The sequence below is a fragment of the Excalfactoria chinensis genome, chromosome 2 (genome assembly GCF_039878825.1).
Source record: "Excalfactoria chinensis isolate bCotChi1 chromosome 2, bCotChi1.hap2, whole genome shotgun sequence".
Lineage (NCBI taxonomy): Eukaryota > Metazoa > Chordata > Aves > Galliformes > Phasianidae > Excalfactoria > Excalfactoria chinensis.
Genome location: NC_092826.1, coordinates 91,187,162 through 91,202,308, shown reverse-complemented (window position 1 = coordinate 91,202,308; position 15,147 = coordinate 91,187,162). Strand labels below are relative to the sequence as shown.

At 40.3% G+C, this 15,147-nt stretch overlaps 1 protein-coding gene across 3 annotated transcripts in view; it reads left to right on the top strand.

Moving 5' to 3' along the window:
- The window catches only part of CNTNAP2 (contactin associated protein 2), a 624,497-nt gene that overhangs the window by 473,237 nt on the left and 136,113 nt on the right, over positions 1-15,147 (top strand). For all 3 annotated transcript variants that reach the window (XM_072329823.1, XM_072329822.1, XM_072329821.1), the window contains one exon: positions 67-194. In XM_072329823.1, coding sequence (XP_072185924.1) covers positions 67-194 — 128 coding nt within the window. The remainder of the gene's footprint in view (positions 1-66; positions 195-15,147) is intronic.

The following is a 15,147-nucleotide window of genomic DNA, read 5'->3' as shown; positions in this document are numbered from 1 at the left end:
TGTTCACTAGATGATAATAATGATGAAGCAAATCATTTATTTCACCATTGCTTTCTTGTGATTTAGGAGAAAAGACATGGGGATGCTGTCATACAAAGAGCACCTACCAGTGAGTCAGGTAGTGGTTGGAGACACTGACCGACCTGGGTCTGAAGCAAAGATATCTGTGGGTCCTGTGCATTGTCAAGGAGATCGTAAGTTGGCTATTTTTCTTCCACTTAAAACTGCATAGAAACTGTACAACATTACTAAGTTACAATTTAGTTGATTCCTCGTGCATATTTAGGCAAGTGGCTGCCTAGTCAAAGCATGGAATTATGATGTGACTTGAGAAACTTTGCATATGAAACAGTATATTCATCTTTGCACTTAAAATGTGGGTATTTTTCTTTGTGGTAGATGTGGCAACTTTGATTATTCAGGTAAATTTCTGTAGATTCAAACAGTGATAGACTGCACAAGAACATCTCTAAACATCCAGTGCTGAAAACCCCCAGACCATGGGTATCTGACATCTTGTCTTGCCTGGGCCACATTTCATGAATAGAAATTGTCTTGGCGCACATATACATAGGTTTTCCAAAAGTAATGCTTCCTGTTTATTTCTGTGGAAACAAAAACAGATAGAGCATAACATCACTACTTCACAGAACAAATTCTCAGCTATAAAACACTATTTTTTCAACATAGTCACCACCATTAGCTATGTATTTTCACTAGCAATTATCAAGAACTGGCATGCTGCATTCAGAACAGTGTGACCAACTGTCAGTACTGCTGAAACATATCATCCACTACCTAACTATACTCACATTCACTATTTGGTCTCAATAACAATTAAGAAAAGGTCAGTAAATGTCAATGGCTGCAATTTTTTTCCACATGGAGAAATTCAATGACACAATTTTGCTTCATACACACTTCCATGACAGACGCTACTTTGTCAGACTGCCTCTCTGCTGACATCTGCCACACAGCAACAAAATGCAATGGAGTATTGGGGGGAAAGTCTACTTCTGCTATACCACCAAAATCCGCCTCTGATATTATGGGTCAACATAATACCTCCAGAAGCATTATTTTTGGAGCATCCCTCACAAAATATACAATATTATTAACATACAAGTAACAAAATGTTTTAAACATTTTTCTTAAAACATAAAAAAAGAGAGAGAGAGAGGAACAAGAACATAAAAGTAGTGGGATAGTTGACATTCATTTTTTTGAAACTAACACACCAATCTAGTTTGACAACACCGGCTGTAATTCTTAGTCAGGTCTCAAGGTGTTCATCTGAGATTTCTGCTGAAATTTTACTCTCCCTGCTCTTCACTGTTCAAAATATCTACACTTCTAGAAAGTGATGACATGAATAAGGTGTGATTATGAAGCAAAGGATATTTTGATATAGGTAGGGTGGAGAAGGATTGAGAATAGCTCTGAGGAGAGGATTTGGGAGTATTGATTGATGAAAAATTCAACTTGAGCCAGAAATGTGCACTTGCAGCCCAGGAGGCCAACTGTATGCTGGGTTGGGAGGATTGGCTGACATGCCTGAAGGCTGTGCTGCCATTCAACGAGACCTGTACAGGCTAGAGAGCTGGGCAGTAAGAAACCAGATAAGGTTTAACAAAAGCAAGTGTAGAGTCTTGCACCTAGGTAGAAATAATTGCATACACCAGTACAGGCTGGGGGAAGACCTGCTGGAGAGGAGCTCTGCTGAGAGGGACCTGGGCGTCCTGGTGGACGACAGGTTGGCCATGAGCCAGCAGTGTGCCCTTGTAGCCAAAAAGGCCAATGGCATACTGGGATGCATTAAAAAGAGCGTAGCCAGCAGGTCAAGGGAGGTGATCCTCCCCCTCTACTCTGCCCTGGTGAGGCCTCATCTGGAATACTGTGTCCAGTTCTGGTCTCCCCAGTACAAAAAAGACAGGGATCTCTTGGAAAGAGTCCAGCGGAGGGCCACAAAGATGGTGAAGGGCCTGGAGCATCTCCCCTATGAGGAGAGACTTAGGGAACTGGGTCTGTTTAGCCTTGAGAAAAGAAGGCTGAGAGGGGACTTGATCCAGGTTTATAAATACCTGAAGTGTGGGAGCCATAGTGGCGAGGCTGGTCTCTTTTCAGTAGTGTGTGGGGACAGGACTAGGGGTAATGGGATGAAACTTCAGCATAGGAAGTTCCGCACGAATGTGCACAAGAACTTCTTTACAGTGAGGGTGACAGAGCACTGGAACAGGCTGCCCAGGGAGGTGGTGGAGTCTCCTTCTCTGGAGATTCAAGACCCGCCTGGACACCTACCTGTGTGACATGGTGTAGGGAGCCTGCTTTGGCAGGGGGGTTGGGCTTGATGATCTCTAGAGGTCCCTTCCAACCCCTACAATTCTGTGATTCTGTGATCATGGCCAGAAGGGTGATGGAGGTGATCCTTAAGATATTTCTAAACATTAATTAGATCCCCATGGAGACAGGCTGAGGGAACTTGTTCAGCCTGGAGAATAGAGGGCTGCACATTGCAGCCTTCCAGTATTGAAAAGGCGCTTATAAACAGAAGGGGAATCAACTTTTTACTCCAGAAGATAGCAGAAGGACAAGGGGGAATGGTTTTAAGCTCATAGAGGGAAGGTTTAAGTTAGATGTCAGGGGAAAATTCTTCACAGAGTGTGGTGAGGTTGAACAGGCTGTCCAGAGAGATTGTGGATACCCCATCCCTGGATGTGTTCAAGATCAGGTGGGACAGAGCCCTGGGCAACCTGGTCTAGTACCAGATCTGGAAGTTGGTGGCCCTGCCTGTGGCTGGGGAATTAGAACTTGATGATCCTTCCAACTTAAGCCATTCTGTGATTCTATGATCCTGCCCATCTGCTCTGTTTGTGAGACGTCACCTGAGGTACTGTGTTCAGATGTGGAGTCCTCAATACAGGACAAACATTGACCTGTTGAGGCATGTCCAGAGGAGGCCCACAAAAATGACCTGAGGGATGGAATGCCTCTCCTGTAAGGGCAGGCTGAAAGAGCTGGAGCTGTTCAACATGGAGAAAAGAAGGCTGCAGGGACACCTGAAAGTAGCCTTTCAGTTTCAAAAGAGGGGTTATAAGAAAGAAGGGAACAGACTATCTAGCAGACTCTGTGGTAACAGGACAAGGTGAAATGGTTTCAAATTTAAAGGGAGGAAATTAAGTTGAATATAAGGAAAAAAACACTGTAGAAAGAGTGTAGGTGATGAGGCACACAGATTCTGTGCCCAAAGATGCTGTGGAAGTCCCATTCTTGGAAGCCAGGCTGGGCCAGGCTCCAAGCACCTGTCTGAGCTGTGGATATCCCTGTTAATTGCAGGGGAGTTGGACTAGGTAACCTTAAAGGTCCCTTCCAAATGTAAGGTTTTGATTCTATTTTCAAATTCCTTTATCAAGATGGAAAGCACAGCTGCATATTCTTCACAGTTCAGAGCTCCATATTTAGCTAATGTATCAAAATATATACAATTATTTGCCTTCACTTGCGTCAGTAATGCACAGCACTGCCCTCCCCATGCCCTGGTTTCAGTCAACACAACATTAATAGTGCACTGATGGCTTGGCAGTTGCTGAGCAATCAGCACATGCTTGGGGCTGCTCTGTGGTAAAGATCCACCTATTTAAAGAGGAGGTGAGCCTCATGTGGCCCACAGGTCAGGCATGCTTTCCTAAGCCATTGCTCACTGATACAGCTGAGTGCACTTAGCTTTTTGTTTGTTTGTTTGTTTGTAGTCTTTCTGGGGTAATGAATCAATCCAGTGGCTAATGAGCAGAAAAAATAGGCGTTCATTAACTTTCATATTGCCTATAAGGTGTGTGTTATGTTTTACTAATTACAGGTCACTATGTGTTTGTTTCCCAGCTGTCTGATGTTTTCATAATAAGCTCTTGCAACTGATGATTGATAATGAATACTAGTTTTCTTGCACCTTTGTTACTTTTGTTACTTATATCCTGAATCAGTGGTGCTATTAATCATAATAGCTGTCCCTGAAGTCTGAATAATTTCTAAATATTAGTACAAGTAAAACCTCATTTGAGCAGACAGAAGGTTTTATTATTTGGGGAACAGAATGTATGTACTCCTAACATCCTGATTAATGGATTTTTTTTTTTAATTTTTTTTTTTTGCTGCAACTTTACAGAGAAAATGTTGAGGTCCTTCATTGCTCAGTAAACTTGCACCAGTGATCTCTTTACTAGTGAACCATGTTAGGTATAATTATTCTTAATACAAAACTTTAAAACAGCTTAACAGAAAGGTACTTGAGGGTGCTGGTGACAGTAGACTTACCATGTGTCCCTAGCAGCCAAGAGAGCAAACTGCATTTTGGGATACACTAAACACAGAATAGCCACCTGGTCAGAAGAGGCAGCTCTTTATTTAATGTTGGTGTTGGGGGTTGGACTCTATGATCTCTGGAGGTCCCATCCAACCCCTACAATTCAGTGATCCTGTGTGGCCTCACCTTGAATGCTGTGTGCAGTTCTGAACTGTTCAATATGTAAAGGATGTTATGGTCCTTGAAAGCATCCAGAGGAGACAGTAAAGCTGAAGACAGGGCTGGAAGGCATTTCCTGTGAGAAAAGACTAAGGACACTCGGGTTGTCCAGTATAAAGAAGAGGAGGCTGGGAGGTTCTCTGCAGCTCCTCGGGGAGTGGAAGCACAGAAAGAGGTGGCAGTCTCTTCTCCCAGATCACCAATGACAGGATGGTACAAATGGTACAAAGCTGCAACAGGACTGGTCATTAGGAGAAAATTCTTTACTGTGAGGGTGATCATATACTGCAAAATGCTTTCTAGAGAGGTTGTTGAAGTCCCATGCTTGTCAGTATTCAAGAGGCCACTGGGTAATGCTCTCAATAATGTGCTTTGACTTTTGGTTACCCCGAAATGATAAGGTAGTTGGACTAGATGGACACTGAAGGTCTCTCACAAGTAAACTATTCTATTTATATTTCTGTCCAACAGTGAAATAAGAAAGCAGGTCAGGTATGAATTCTCTAACCACACTTTCACTTTGTAAGGGTTCTTCATCCTTTAACTGTAGGGATTGTTTCAGATTGTTTTTGACCTAAACATTCTTGTCATCAACTCATATTATGTTAACATATACACAGTATGCGTAGTGTATATCACATCCCTATCTGTGACAAGTCTGTGTACAGGTCTGTAAAACTTGCACATAAACTGGCCTAAACTACAACAGGCCATGTGGTGTTTTCTGTTGGCATATCAGAAAGGTGACAAACATCATAAGATACAAAAATCACACTCCTAAGGACAAAGTAGGGAGAAATAGCCTAGAATATATCAATAAGCTTAAATACTGTTGATAACAGGGAATGTGTTAAGTTCAAAGAAATCTAAGGTAATCCTAAAATGACAGAAACAATCTAATCTTGGAGCTGAGTTCCCTTTCTAATCCCTACATCTAAATTGTTTGAGTAGGGCTTAGAAATAAATTGAACAGTAAGAGCTCTCCTGCAGCTATTAGGCACAAACCATCCTTGGAATGAGACAGCAGGCAATGGGATCAGCAAGCAGAGCTCCTGAAAACTTTCCTTCTACACTCTTCTACCATGAGGATGAGCTGGTGCTGCACACAGCTCCCATACAGCCATAAGTTCCTCTTGCCCTGCAATGGGCTCAGGATCCTTCAAGTCCTTCCTGCATTCTCCAGACATGAGCACAGACCTTTTTCCTCTCTGTAAATGAGGGGCCTTAAAATACATTTTCTTTATGCATCTCCTTCCCATAGCCATTACTCTTCTGTGCCTCCTCCCAACTGATATTTCTCCTAGTATCACACACTGGAGCAACAAGCCTGCCAGTAAGTGCCATTAGGTTAACCAATCAGGTCAATAAGAAACACCCAGTAGAATCACAGTCATTTAACTTCTGTTTGAAAAGCACTGATTCTGCAAAGAGCAGATGCAAATAGCAGCTGTAAAGGTTTAATCATATCCTTTCATATCAAATCTTTAGACTACTGTATGCTGCACCAGCCATTTCCAGAGGCTACTTTTTGCATGGAAGTTGTCACAGGTTAACCTAAAATCTACCTGCGCCTGTGACAGGGGGGCAGGGCCTGCAGGGGGCTGCTGCATGGAAGAAGAGAAAAAGGGAAATAAATACAGCGGCAATGATCTTAGGAGGCACACTTATTTACTAAATACTATATTGGAATACAGAATAACACAATACAATACAATATAATTGGAATTAAGGCTAATGAATCAAGTAAAATAGGAGAGAGTGAGTCCCGAAACCGAGAGGCCTACTGTAACTCTAGGCGAAACAGCTGGAATGCTCCCCCCATGCTCCCTTCCTGGCAGGCAGGATTCAAGAGAGCGAGTCCAGTACTGAAGTGAGATTATATAGAGTCTTTGTCATGTGACTGACCGTGATGTTCTCTGGGACATGCAGTCTTCTTTCTGTGAGCAGCACATTCGTCAAAATTATCCATGCTCTACATGATGTTATGATGTGGAATACTGATAGCAAAATTACAAAATTGCACAACCATGACAGAATTCTATTAATAAACAGAGAAAACACTGGCAGGCAGAAGAGATATGAACTTTGAAAATATAGAGTTCCCAGAAGAACTCAAATAGCCATTAATAGATGAAAAACATCACTGAATTCAAGTTAAGACATCTAAGAGTAATCATCAAGCTGGAAGTTGAATTCATAGACTTAAAAATCCCAAGGAAGCCTGATGCAATTTAAGAGAGTGCTTTAGAGAGAACCCAAGTGACTGAAGTAAGATGAAGATTTAGTTCATAAAGGAGTTATCAGTTGTAGCACTCTCTGTGCCAAGAGCCTGCCCTCAATATGATGCACGTCAGTTTTCCAGTATAAATACATTCTCCTATTAATACTTTTGCTGACATGATTTTATAATATAGACACATTGATCTTTGTTGCTCTGCTCCCATATCACATCCAGACATAACAGTCACGATTCCTTTTTAAGAAAGAAAGCACTCCACTCATTTGTAAAAAATAGTTTATTTTCACTGGTATGTTCATGGTTTGCAGTATCACAGTCGAGGCATCTTGCACTCTAGCCTGATTCCTAGTCCCTAATTGCCTGCAGCCCATTTGATTTTCCTTTCACACTGACCCCATCTTTTCCCATCCTGACCTGAGACACAAATAAGTCATAGGATTAATTCTTTCTAACATGGTGTGCCAGAAAAGTCACTTGTAACCAGATCCAGGAAGTTTTGCCTTAGTTCACAAATAATTTACTTCAACACAACTATTAATGACATAGGGTGTTATCAATATGAAAATAATTCTTACTATCTGAGGCATAGCTGATAAAGGTTACTAAGTATTTCTGCTACATTCAACCACTTATATGGAAACAGATAGCTTGTATAGGAAATAGAGTCTACACATACTTTAGTTTGTGGGTAAAATCAGGGAGCAGACAAAAGTTTTAGCTTACCTAAGACTATACTTCTGTACCCTCAGGTACTTAAAATTTTATTTTACTTTGTAGTATTAAATCCAGAGAAATTAGATAGTGTTGAAATTTCAGAAGTTGGCGAGGCAGAGGGATCCAGTCAGTAGGAGTTCACAGTTGACTGCACTACTATCTTCACTGCTTACAGATATCATCAAAATGCTTGTAGATGTTGTGCTTGACATTTACTGGACCCCTTTGCCATAATTTTCTTGAACTCCACAGCTGAAACTATTGCAGTATATTAGAAAAAAATGAGGCACTCAATTTTTTTAATTCGAACAACAGTTATTTTTCCTACTAACTTCTACTGCTGTAGGAGTCAACATTCAATACATGAATAACTTCAGTAACATGAAATTACTAAGGAAATTTCAAACTTCAGAATTTTCAATAACCAGAGCTATAATTTATGAAAACCACTCTTTCTGAAAATTTACTTTGATTTTTAATGATCTTTAGTGAAGGTAGTTGCAGTAAAAATAGTCCCTTAAACCATAGTCAGTGTACACTTCTTGCCAAAGGACACCGCATATGCTTGGTATTCACTAAAGGATCAACAAACCGATGAAGAAAGTTACCCTCACAGTTAATAAGTATACTTCTGCTGCTTCTAAATAACAAAATAGATGGCTTTGAGTCTTAAGAAAATACTTACAGGGAGTTATATGATCTGCTTGTCCTGGCCTTTTACTCATTCATATATTTCCACCATTGTCCTCAGCAGAAGGATGCAAAGTTGGATAGACCTTTAAAATGACAAATGAAGCTATTCTTAATTCTTAACTCCTTAGCTCCAGAAGGACAGCAAACTTCAAAATAGTGTCTAACAGAAGGCCACAAGTATAATTTGGGCCTGCATCTCCCTCATGAGGAAAGGCTGAGAAATATGTGAGTCCTCAGACTGAAAGAGAAAAGACTGAGGGAATAATATACATTAAAAATACATTAAAAATATAAGCCATGCAACAGCAGATGCTGCTATTACTCTTTTCTCTATTGCTAGGAAAATTTGTTTTAGTTTATTCAATAATTCTTCTACCTTAGAAGAAGATTTAATAAGAGGACCATTATGGATTCTCAATAATCCACATAGCATTCAGTCATGAGGAACACAGGAATCCTGGATTTTCCCCTAGTAGTTCATCTTTTGGGGTGTTAGGGGTCCCAATGACCAACCAATACGTATCTTCTTAAAATAACCTATTCTATGTGTGTACACTGCTGTCACTCCTTGATGGCTCACCAAGGGTAACGTGAGGGAAAGCACAACACTGACAGCAGAGCAGCAAGATTCCAGGCTACAGCAAGTGAGGATTCAAACAAACACAACAGCAGGTAACTAAGAAATAAAAGAAAAAGTAAACTTACCTTCAGAATGACTCAGGTATACAGGAATCTCCAGAGAAGTACCATTACCTCCACTGCCAACCATTAAATGAGATCTGGGAAGAGGCGGATCCTGGCTCCATAGTGACTTCTGGTCACAGAGGTGCACTGTGTGCACCCAAGCTCCCCTAGGTTCATCCTGACTTCCTACCAGGTGCTCAATCACTGTTTCAAGCCAGGACTTATCATTTTCTCTACACTCAGGGACAAAACAAGTTGCTGCAATCACAAACTGGAACATGGAAAGTACCATATAATCATGAGGAAAAGCACTTTATATTGAAGGTAACATATAACTGGAGCAAGCTGTCTAGAGAGGTTGTGGAGTCTGCTTCTCCAGAAACATTCAAAATTTACCTGGACTCTTTCCTATTCAGCTTACTCTAGAGAATCTGCTTTAGCAGAAGGAGTTGGACAAGATGACCTCCAGAGGTACATTCCAATACCTATAATAAAATAAAATACAGTGCTTGCTTTACATGTCCATAACATTTCTTTAAGTCATTTAATTATATTCTTAGCAGATACAAAAGTAGGATCTTCATCAATTAAAAGTATATTTTATTTAGTTCCATTTATTATTATAGTTATTTAGTTGAAGTAGTAAATTTAATTCCTGATAGTTTTGGAACATGAGTTAGAACTTAATGACCACTAGCATTTTAATGTGGAAAACGAAAAAAAAAAAAACAAAAAACAAAAAACTGTTTATCTATTTTTCTATTTCTAGTGAACAATCAGAAAGACATTTCTTTCCTTGTGCAATGGCTTTTAAATAAGCTATGAATATTTGATTTAAATTAATCATTAGGCTACATATTCTGCCATTCCTCCTATCAATGGTGGTTTTCTTTTTCAGTTCAAACATAATGACAGAAAGTTGCATTATTCCTGAAGGATCTTAAGCACCCTTAACTACTCACTTACGATAGATAGAAATTAATAACATTAAATGAAATCAATGTATTTATAAAAAATATGTTTAACTCACCTAAGGATGTTGATTAATTGATATGGGAACTTTATTCTTATGCAGACAACAATGCATTCACTCGCATTCCCAGTTTGTAAATGTGGGATCTGAGAAATTTTTCTTCAAGGAGTGAAGCAAAGTTCTTTTTTAAATCATGAGTTAGTTGAGTCTTGTAAGGATCAGAATTCCTGTGGTCCTAGAACATTTTTTCTAATGCTTGTCTAATCATGTTTTGATCCATATCTCCTCACTGCATGGTCCCTACTCCTTTCTAAAGTTCTTGGAGGTTTCAGGTTTCCCAGTCCTAATATGTGTCCTCCCTTGTATGTGACTCCCCTTCATATCAGGCATTGAGTGTGTAATTAACTCCAAATTTTCTCCACCCAGGAAGGAGAAGTTAATATAAAGTAGTCTAATAAGGCTGCACAGTAAGCCTAAAACTCATAAGTCCAAGTTGTCTATAGACCTTTGTAGCTAAAATGTTATCTGATGAGAGTGTGCAGACTCTGAATTGAAAATGATTTTCAACTTTCTGCACAATTTGTGAGCTTGTAGATTTGGTTTTATTTGTGAAGGCATCTTGTTTATAAGCTTCTTTTGTCTCAGCCTCTAAAATATTCTTGGATAAACAAATGGACAAATTTCACAGTAGAACTGTGCTACTGAAAACTTTGAAAAAATAACATGTTCTAGGGTTATCACTTCCGAGAGAAGATTTAAAAGATTTGCTCTAGGTGTCAATGTTCTTTCTTTCTGATTTAAATGTAACTAGACTCCTATAACAATATACCTAATATATTTTCTTTTTTTTTTTTTTTTTTTTTTTTTTTTTTTTTTTCCCATCATTTTCACTGTATGTCTTTTGCATCACCTTAAGGATGCCTTATTCCTTTTCATTAATGGTAGTAGCAGTTTTCATTTCTTAATCATGTTTATGCTTGACTTGCACATACCAAAGTGTTTGTGTCCTGATAAAGCACTAAGTATGGATACAATCGCAAACTAACTCAATTAAAACCTTGGCAATTCAAGTGAACTAAACAACTGTAGACATGCAAAGGTGTTAAGCATGAATTTCTGAATTTCTATTTTATTTCTTAATTCTTTAATGAAAAGAAGGAAATAGATTTTACAATGTAAGGCTGTATTTGAGCTGTTTGGAAAAGAAACTCCTATATACTTCAGTTGAACATACCTGATGTGAAAACTGTCAAGAAAACAAACTCCATATTACTGTTTTATGAAGTCATTTTTCAGAGCATCAGAGGGGGAAGCACTTTGAATTTTTTATTGAAATGTTAATCAAATGGGGCAAGTTCAAATCGTATCCTAACAAAATATCCTGCAGCACTTACGAGAAGTGTTTGTAAACATTTTGCAACTTAAGTCTAGCAAGAGCAAAAATAATATTATGTAAATAATCCCCAAATATCTCACATTTCATATGGTCTTTCTGTGGAGTGGACTACATGAGTTTTGATGGATACTTGTCTAAAACATTAAGTAAGTACTTGAGCAACAGAGAACTTCACTACCTCCATATTTCAGAGCAAGCTCAGATAACCCTATCCTTCCCGAGAACTACTATTTTTTAAAAACTTTTCTGACATGGGGAACTTGAATTTTCTGCTCACAGTAGGGTCTTAATTCTGGCCCACTCTTGGAGGTAAAGTCTGAATGAGAGATACAAGAGGGAAGACCTTGGGAGGTCTGAATTTCCTCCTTGCTGCTTTCTCTAAAGCCCACAAATGAGCCTACTAGGAGCAGAAATGATGGAGGTTTAGCTTCAGAATTGCAACTTCACAGGAAAATGTGAGCAGCCATCTCTGGACCTGCTTTAATTTACATTACTGTAAGCACACACCCATCTGCCAGTGTGATGTTCAAAAGACATGATAGGGTATTCAGTCTGTTTTCCATATCTCTTGCTCTTCACAGGGCACATCTCAGAATCAGAGGAAAAAATCCTTTGCTGACATAAAGAAAAAAATACTTTTAAATGCTTATAAATTGGAGATATTAAATGATAACCAAGAATGAAGGACATTTGTTTTACAGGTTTAGTCTGCTAAAAACAATTGCTAGTCATAGTTCCTTGCATTGCATTTCATTTAAAAGTCTATTATTTTATTGTATATTCTTTTGAAAAGATTTGGCAGCAAAGTTAGTAGATAGGTAATGTGAACATTGTGAATTCTACAGCCTGTGTGAGTTTTCTTTTCAGTTATTATTCTGGGTTAGTAATGGTGAACTCTGAGCGCAGCAATTACCTAGGCAGTTTCCAAATTTGTGACTATAAATTTAATTCTGATTATCAGTTTATCCTACCTAGAAAAAGCAGCAGCTGCAATAATTGTAGTCTATCTTCATGGCATTCAACTGCATGCTAGCTATAAATCTCAGAATTTTGTGCAATACTATAGTTTCACAACAGCAAATAAAAATCTGCTTCATTGCAGTTTTAGTATTCAAGATTCAGATTCCATTTGGGATAGACATGAGCTCTAGGAAAGGTTTTGACAGGACAGGGCAAACATCTGACTTTGTGTCACAAAGGAAAAACACCTTATGTTACACAATTTAGTACATACAGTTGTTTAATGCAAGTGTGCTCTGCATATTTGTTTCAATACACATAGCATAAACATTTTTAATGTGGTATTCAAATTAATATATTACAATATTGCAAATAAAAATATTGCAAATAAATGTAGGTTTCTTTCTCTGAATTCTGGTTTCTGAGTGTGCAAATATTTTCAAAAATTTTCCAATGAAATCATCATATACAGGACCATTCTCTTTCTGTTATTCTTTCCTTCTTTTCCTTTGCTGCTAGTTTGTCTTTTTGCTTGTTTGTTTTGTGTTTGTGTGTGTGTGTGTTTGGCTTGTTGATTTTCATTTTTGTCATTTTTTGTTTGTTCGTTAAACCCTAATTTCTGTGCCTTCAGGAGCTGAATATTTTACAAAGAGTAAAATGAGTAGTATGGTCTGAAGAGTGAAAACAGCAAAAGTTTATTCTATTTACATGAGGAACAGATGGTGAAAATTAGTCAGGGTCTCATTCAAATGAGGCAGAAATAAACATGCATCTGTCCAAAGTTCTCTTCCCCAGATATTGTCTAGCAGGACTACATACTTCATTTTAGCCTACAGAGGGTTCCCATCTGAACTGAAAAGACTCATTGTTACTATTTTCTACAAACAGAAGGGCAAGAAATTGACAGCTGTCAATGGTAATGATCTGAGGAGGAAACTTAGTTTACTAAATATGATCATCTAATGCAGGATAACACACTCTTACAAGAGTGGCTGATGCAGCACATGGGCGTTGCCAGGGCAACGGTGGGAGATTTAAATGGGCACAAAACCCAGAAGAAGCCCTTGATCACTGAAGTCAGATGCTTTGGAGCCATCCTGGACCAATCACCAGGGACCAACCGCGTAGTTCAAGGGGGTTTCAGAAGGTTCCTTAACACAGGGCACCCCGAGCTAATGGAGCAGCCTGGCAGCTCTTGAGAGAGCAGCTGATGCAGCGCGTGGCTGTTGCCAGGGAACTGCTCTGCATTCACACTCCTGTGCCTTGAAAAAGCCTCGAGGAGGGCAGCAATATTTCTCTGCCTACCAGAGATGGAAAGGAGGAGTCTGGGTCTGTGAATCACATGACTTCCTCTGTGGTGCTGGTAGGCATTCTGTCAAGCCATAGCCATGCCCCAGCGGAAGGCCGCTGCCAGAAATCATGAGGAGATGCAGACAGAGGTCCCACGCTCTCACAGAAGGAAAGTGGCAGGCAGGAAGTCTGTGGAGACCCAAACTGAGGCTCGATGATAGGAAGGCTGCTGCCAAGAAAAATGAGGAGACTCAGACTGAGATTGCAAACCAAGACACTGGTGTGCAGGTCTCTGACTGCACTGAGTGCAGGAGCCTGGCCTTTGCTGTGCTGGGTGAAGGAGGCAGTGACTGTGTACAATGTGACCAGGTAAACTACTTGCTCAGCCTTGTGGCTGACCTTAAGGAGGAGGTGGAGAAGCTGTGGAGCATAAAGGATTCTGAGAGGGAGACTGATTGCTGGTATCAAACCCTATTGGCCCCTAGTTCTTGGCAGCAAGATGAGGCTCTGCACAGAGTGAGTCACCCCCTGCCGCCTTGCAAACAGGTGACAGAGGGGAACCAGCATGCAAATAGCGTTCCTGCTGCTGAATCTCAAGAACAAAAGGAAAGTTTATGGTCTCAGGAAAAGTGGGCAAGCTACTTATGAGGATTAAGGGTATGTAGTGAAACTGTGCAGGGAGAAAATTAGGAGAGTCAAAGCACAGCTAGGACTGAGCTTGGCCACTGTATGGGAAATTGGTAATCACAGCCTGAATCTCTGATTAATCAGCTGAGGCAAGTGTTGGGTCAGCTGCGTGAGCACAGGTGAGAATAATGTAGCTGTGCTCCTGGAAAGGGTGGAACTCAAATCCACCTCCTCTAAGACCTCATTTAAGGGCTGACCCCCACTGAGGCAGCATCTCTTGGAGATTGCTCTCCCTAAAGCATGGGGGCTGCCTGTACAACTATCTGATATTGTCCGAGCGTGTCAGGATAGCGATGCTTGCTCAAAGATGAGACTGAGACCGTTGCCTGAAACAACATCCCACATTGCTAGAGGATACAGTCCTCTTCAAAGATGGCAGGTTGATTACATTGGGCCCCTCCCTCAGTCTGAGGGGGCAAGATATGCCCTGACCAGCGTTGACACCATAAGTGGGCTGCTGCAAGCCTATCCAGTGCCAAAAGCAAATTAGGCATATACCATCAAGGCGCTTACTAAATTGACGTCTACCTATGGGACACCTCAAGTTATCGAGAGTGACCAAGGAACTCATTTAACTGGAGCAATGATACAGCGCTGGGCAGAAGAAAACAACATTGAATGGCGATTCCACTTACCATATAACCCAACAGAGGCAGGCTTTATTGAACGTTACAATGGTATCCTCAAGGCTGCCCTGAAGACAGACTCCCAGTCCCTGCACGGGTGGACAAAAAGACTATATGAAACCCTGCGGGACCTGAATGAAAGACCTCGGGATGGCAGACCCAGTGCCCTAAAATTGTTGCAAACTATATGGGCCTCCCCTCTTAAGATCCAAATTACAGGTACCAATAATCAGGTAAAACTGCAGGTTGGTAATGAAAATAATCTTCTGCTCCCTGCCCCTGAGAATTTAGAACCAGGAATCCATAAGATAAATTGGCCCTGGAAGGTGCAGGTAGGACCCAAGTGGTGTCGCCTACTCGCACCTTGGG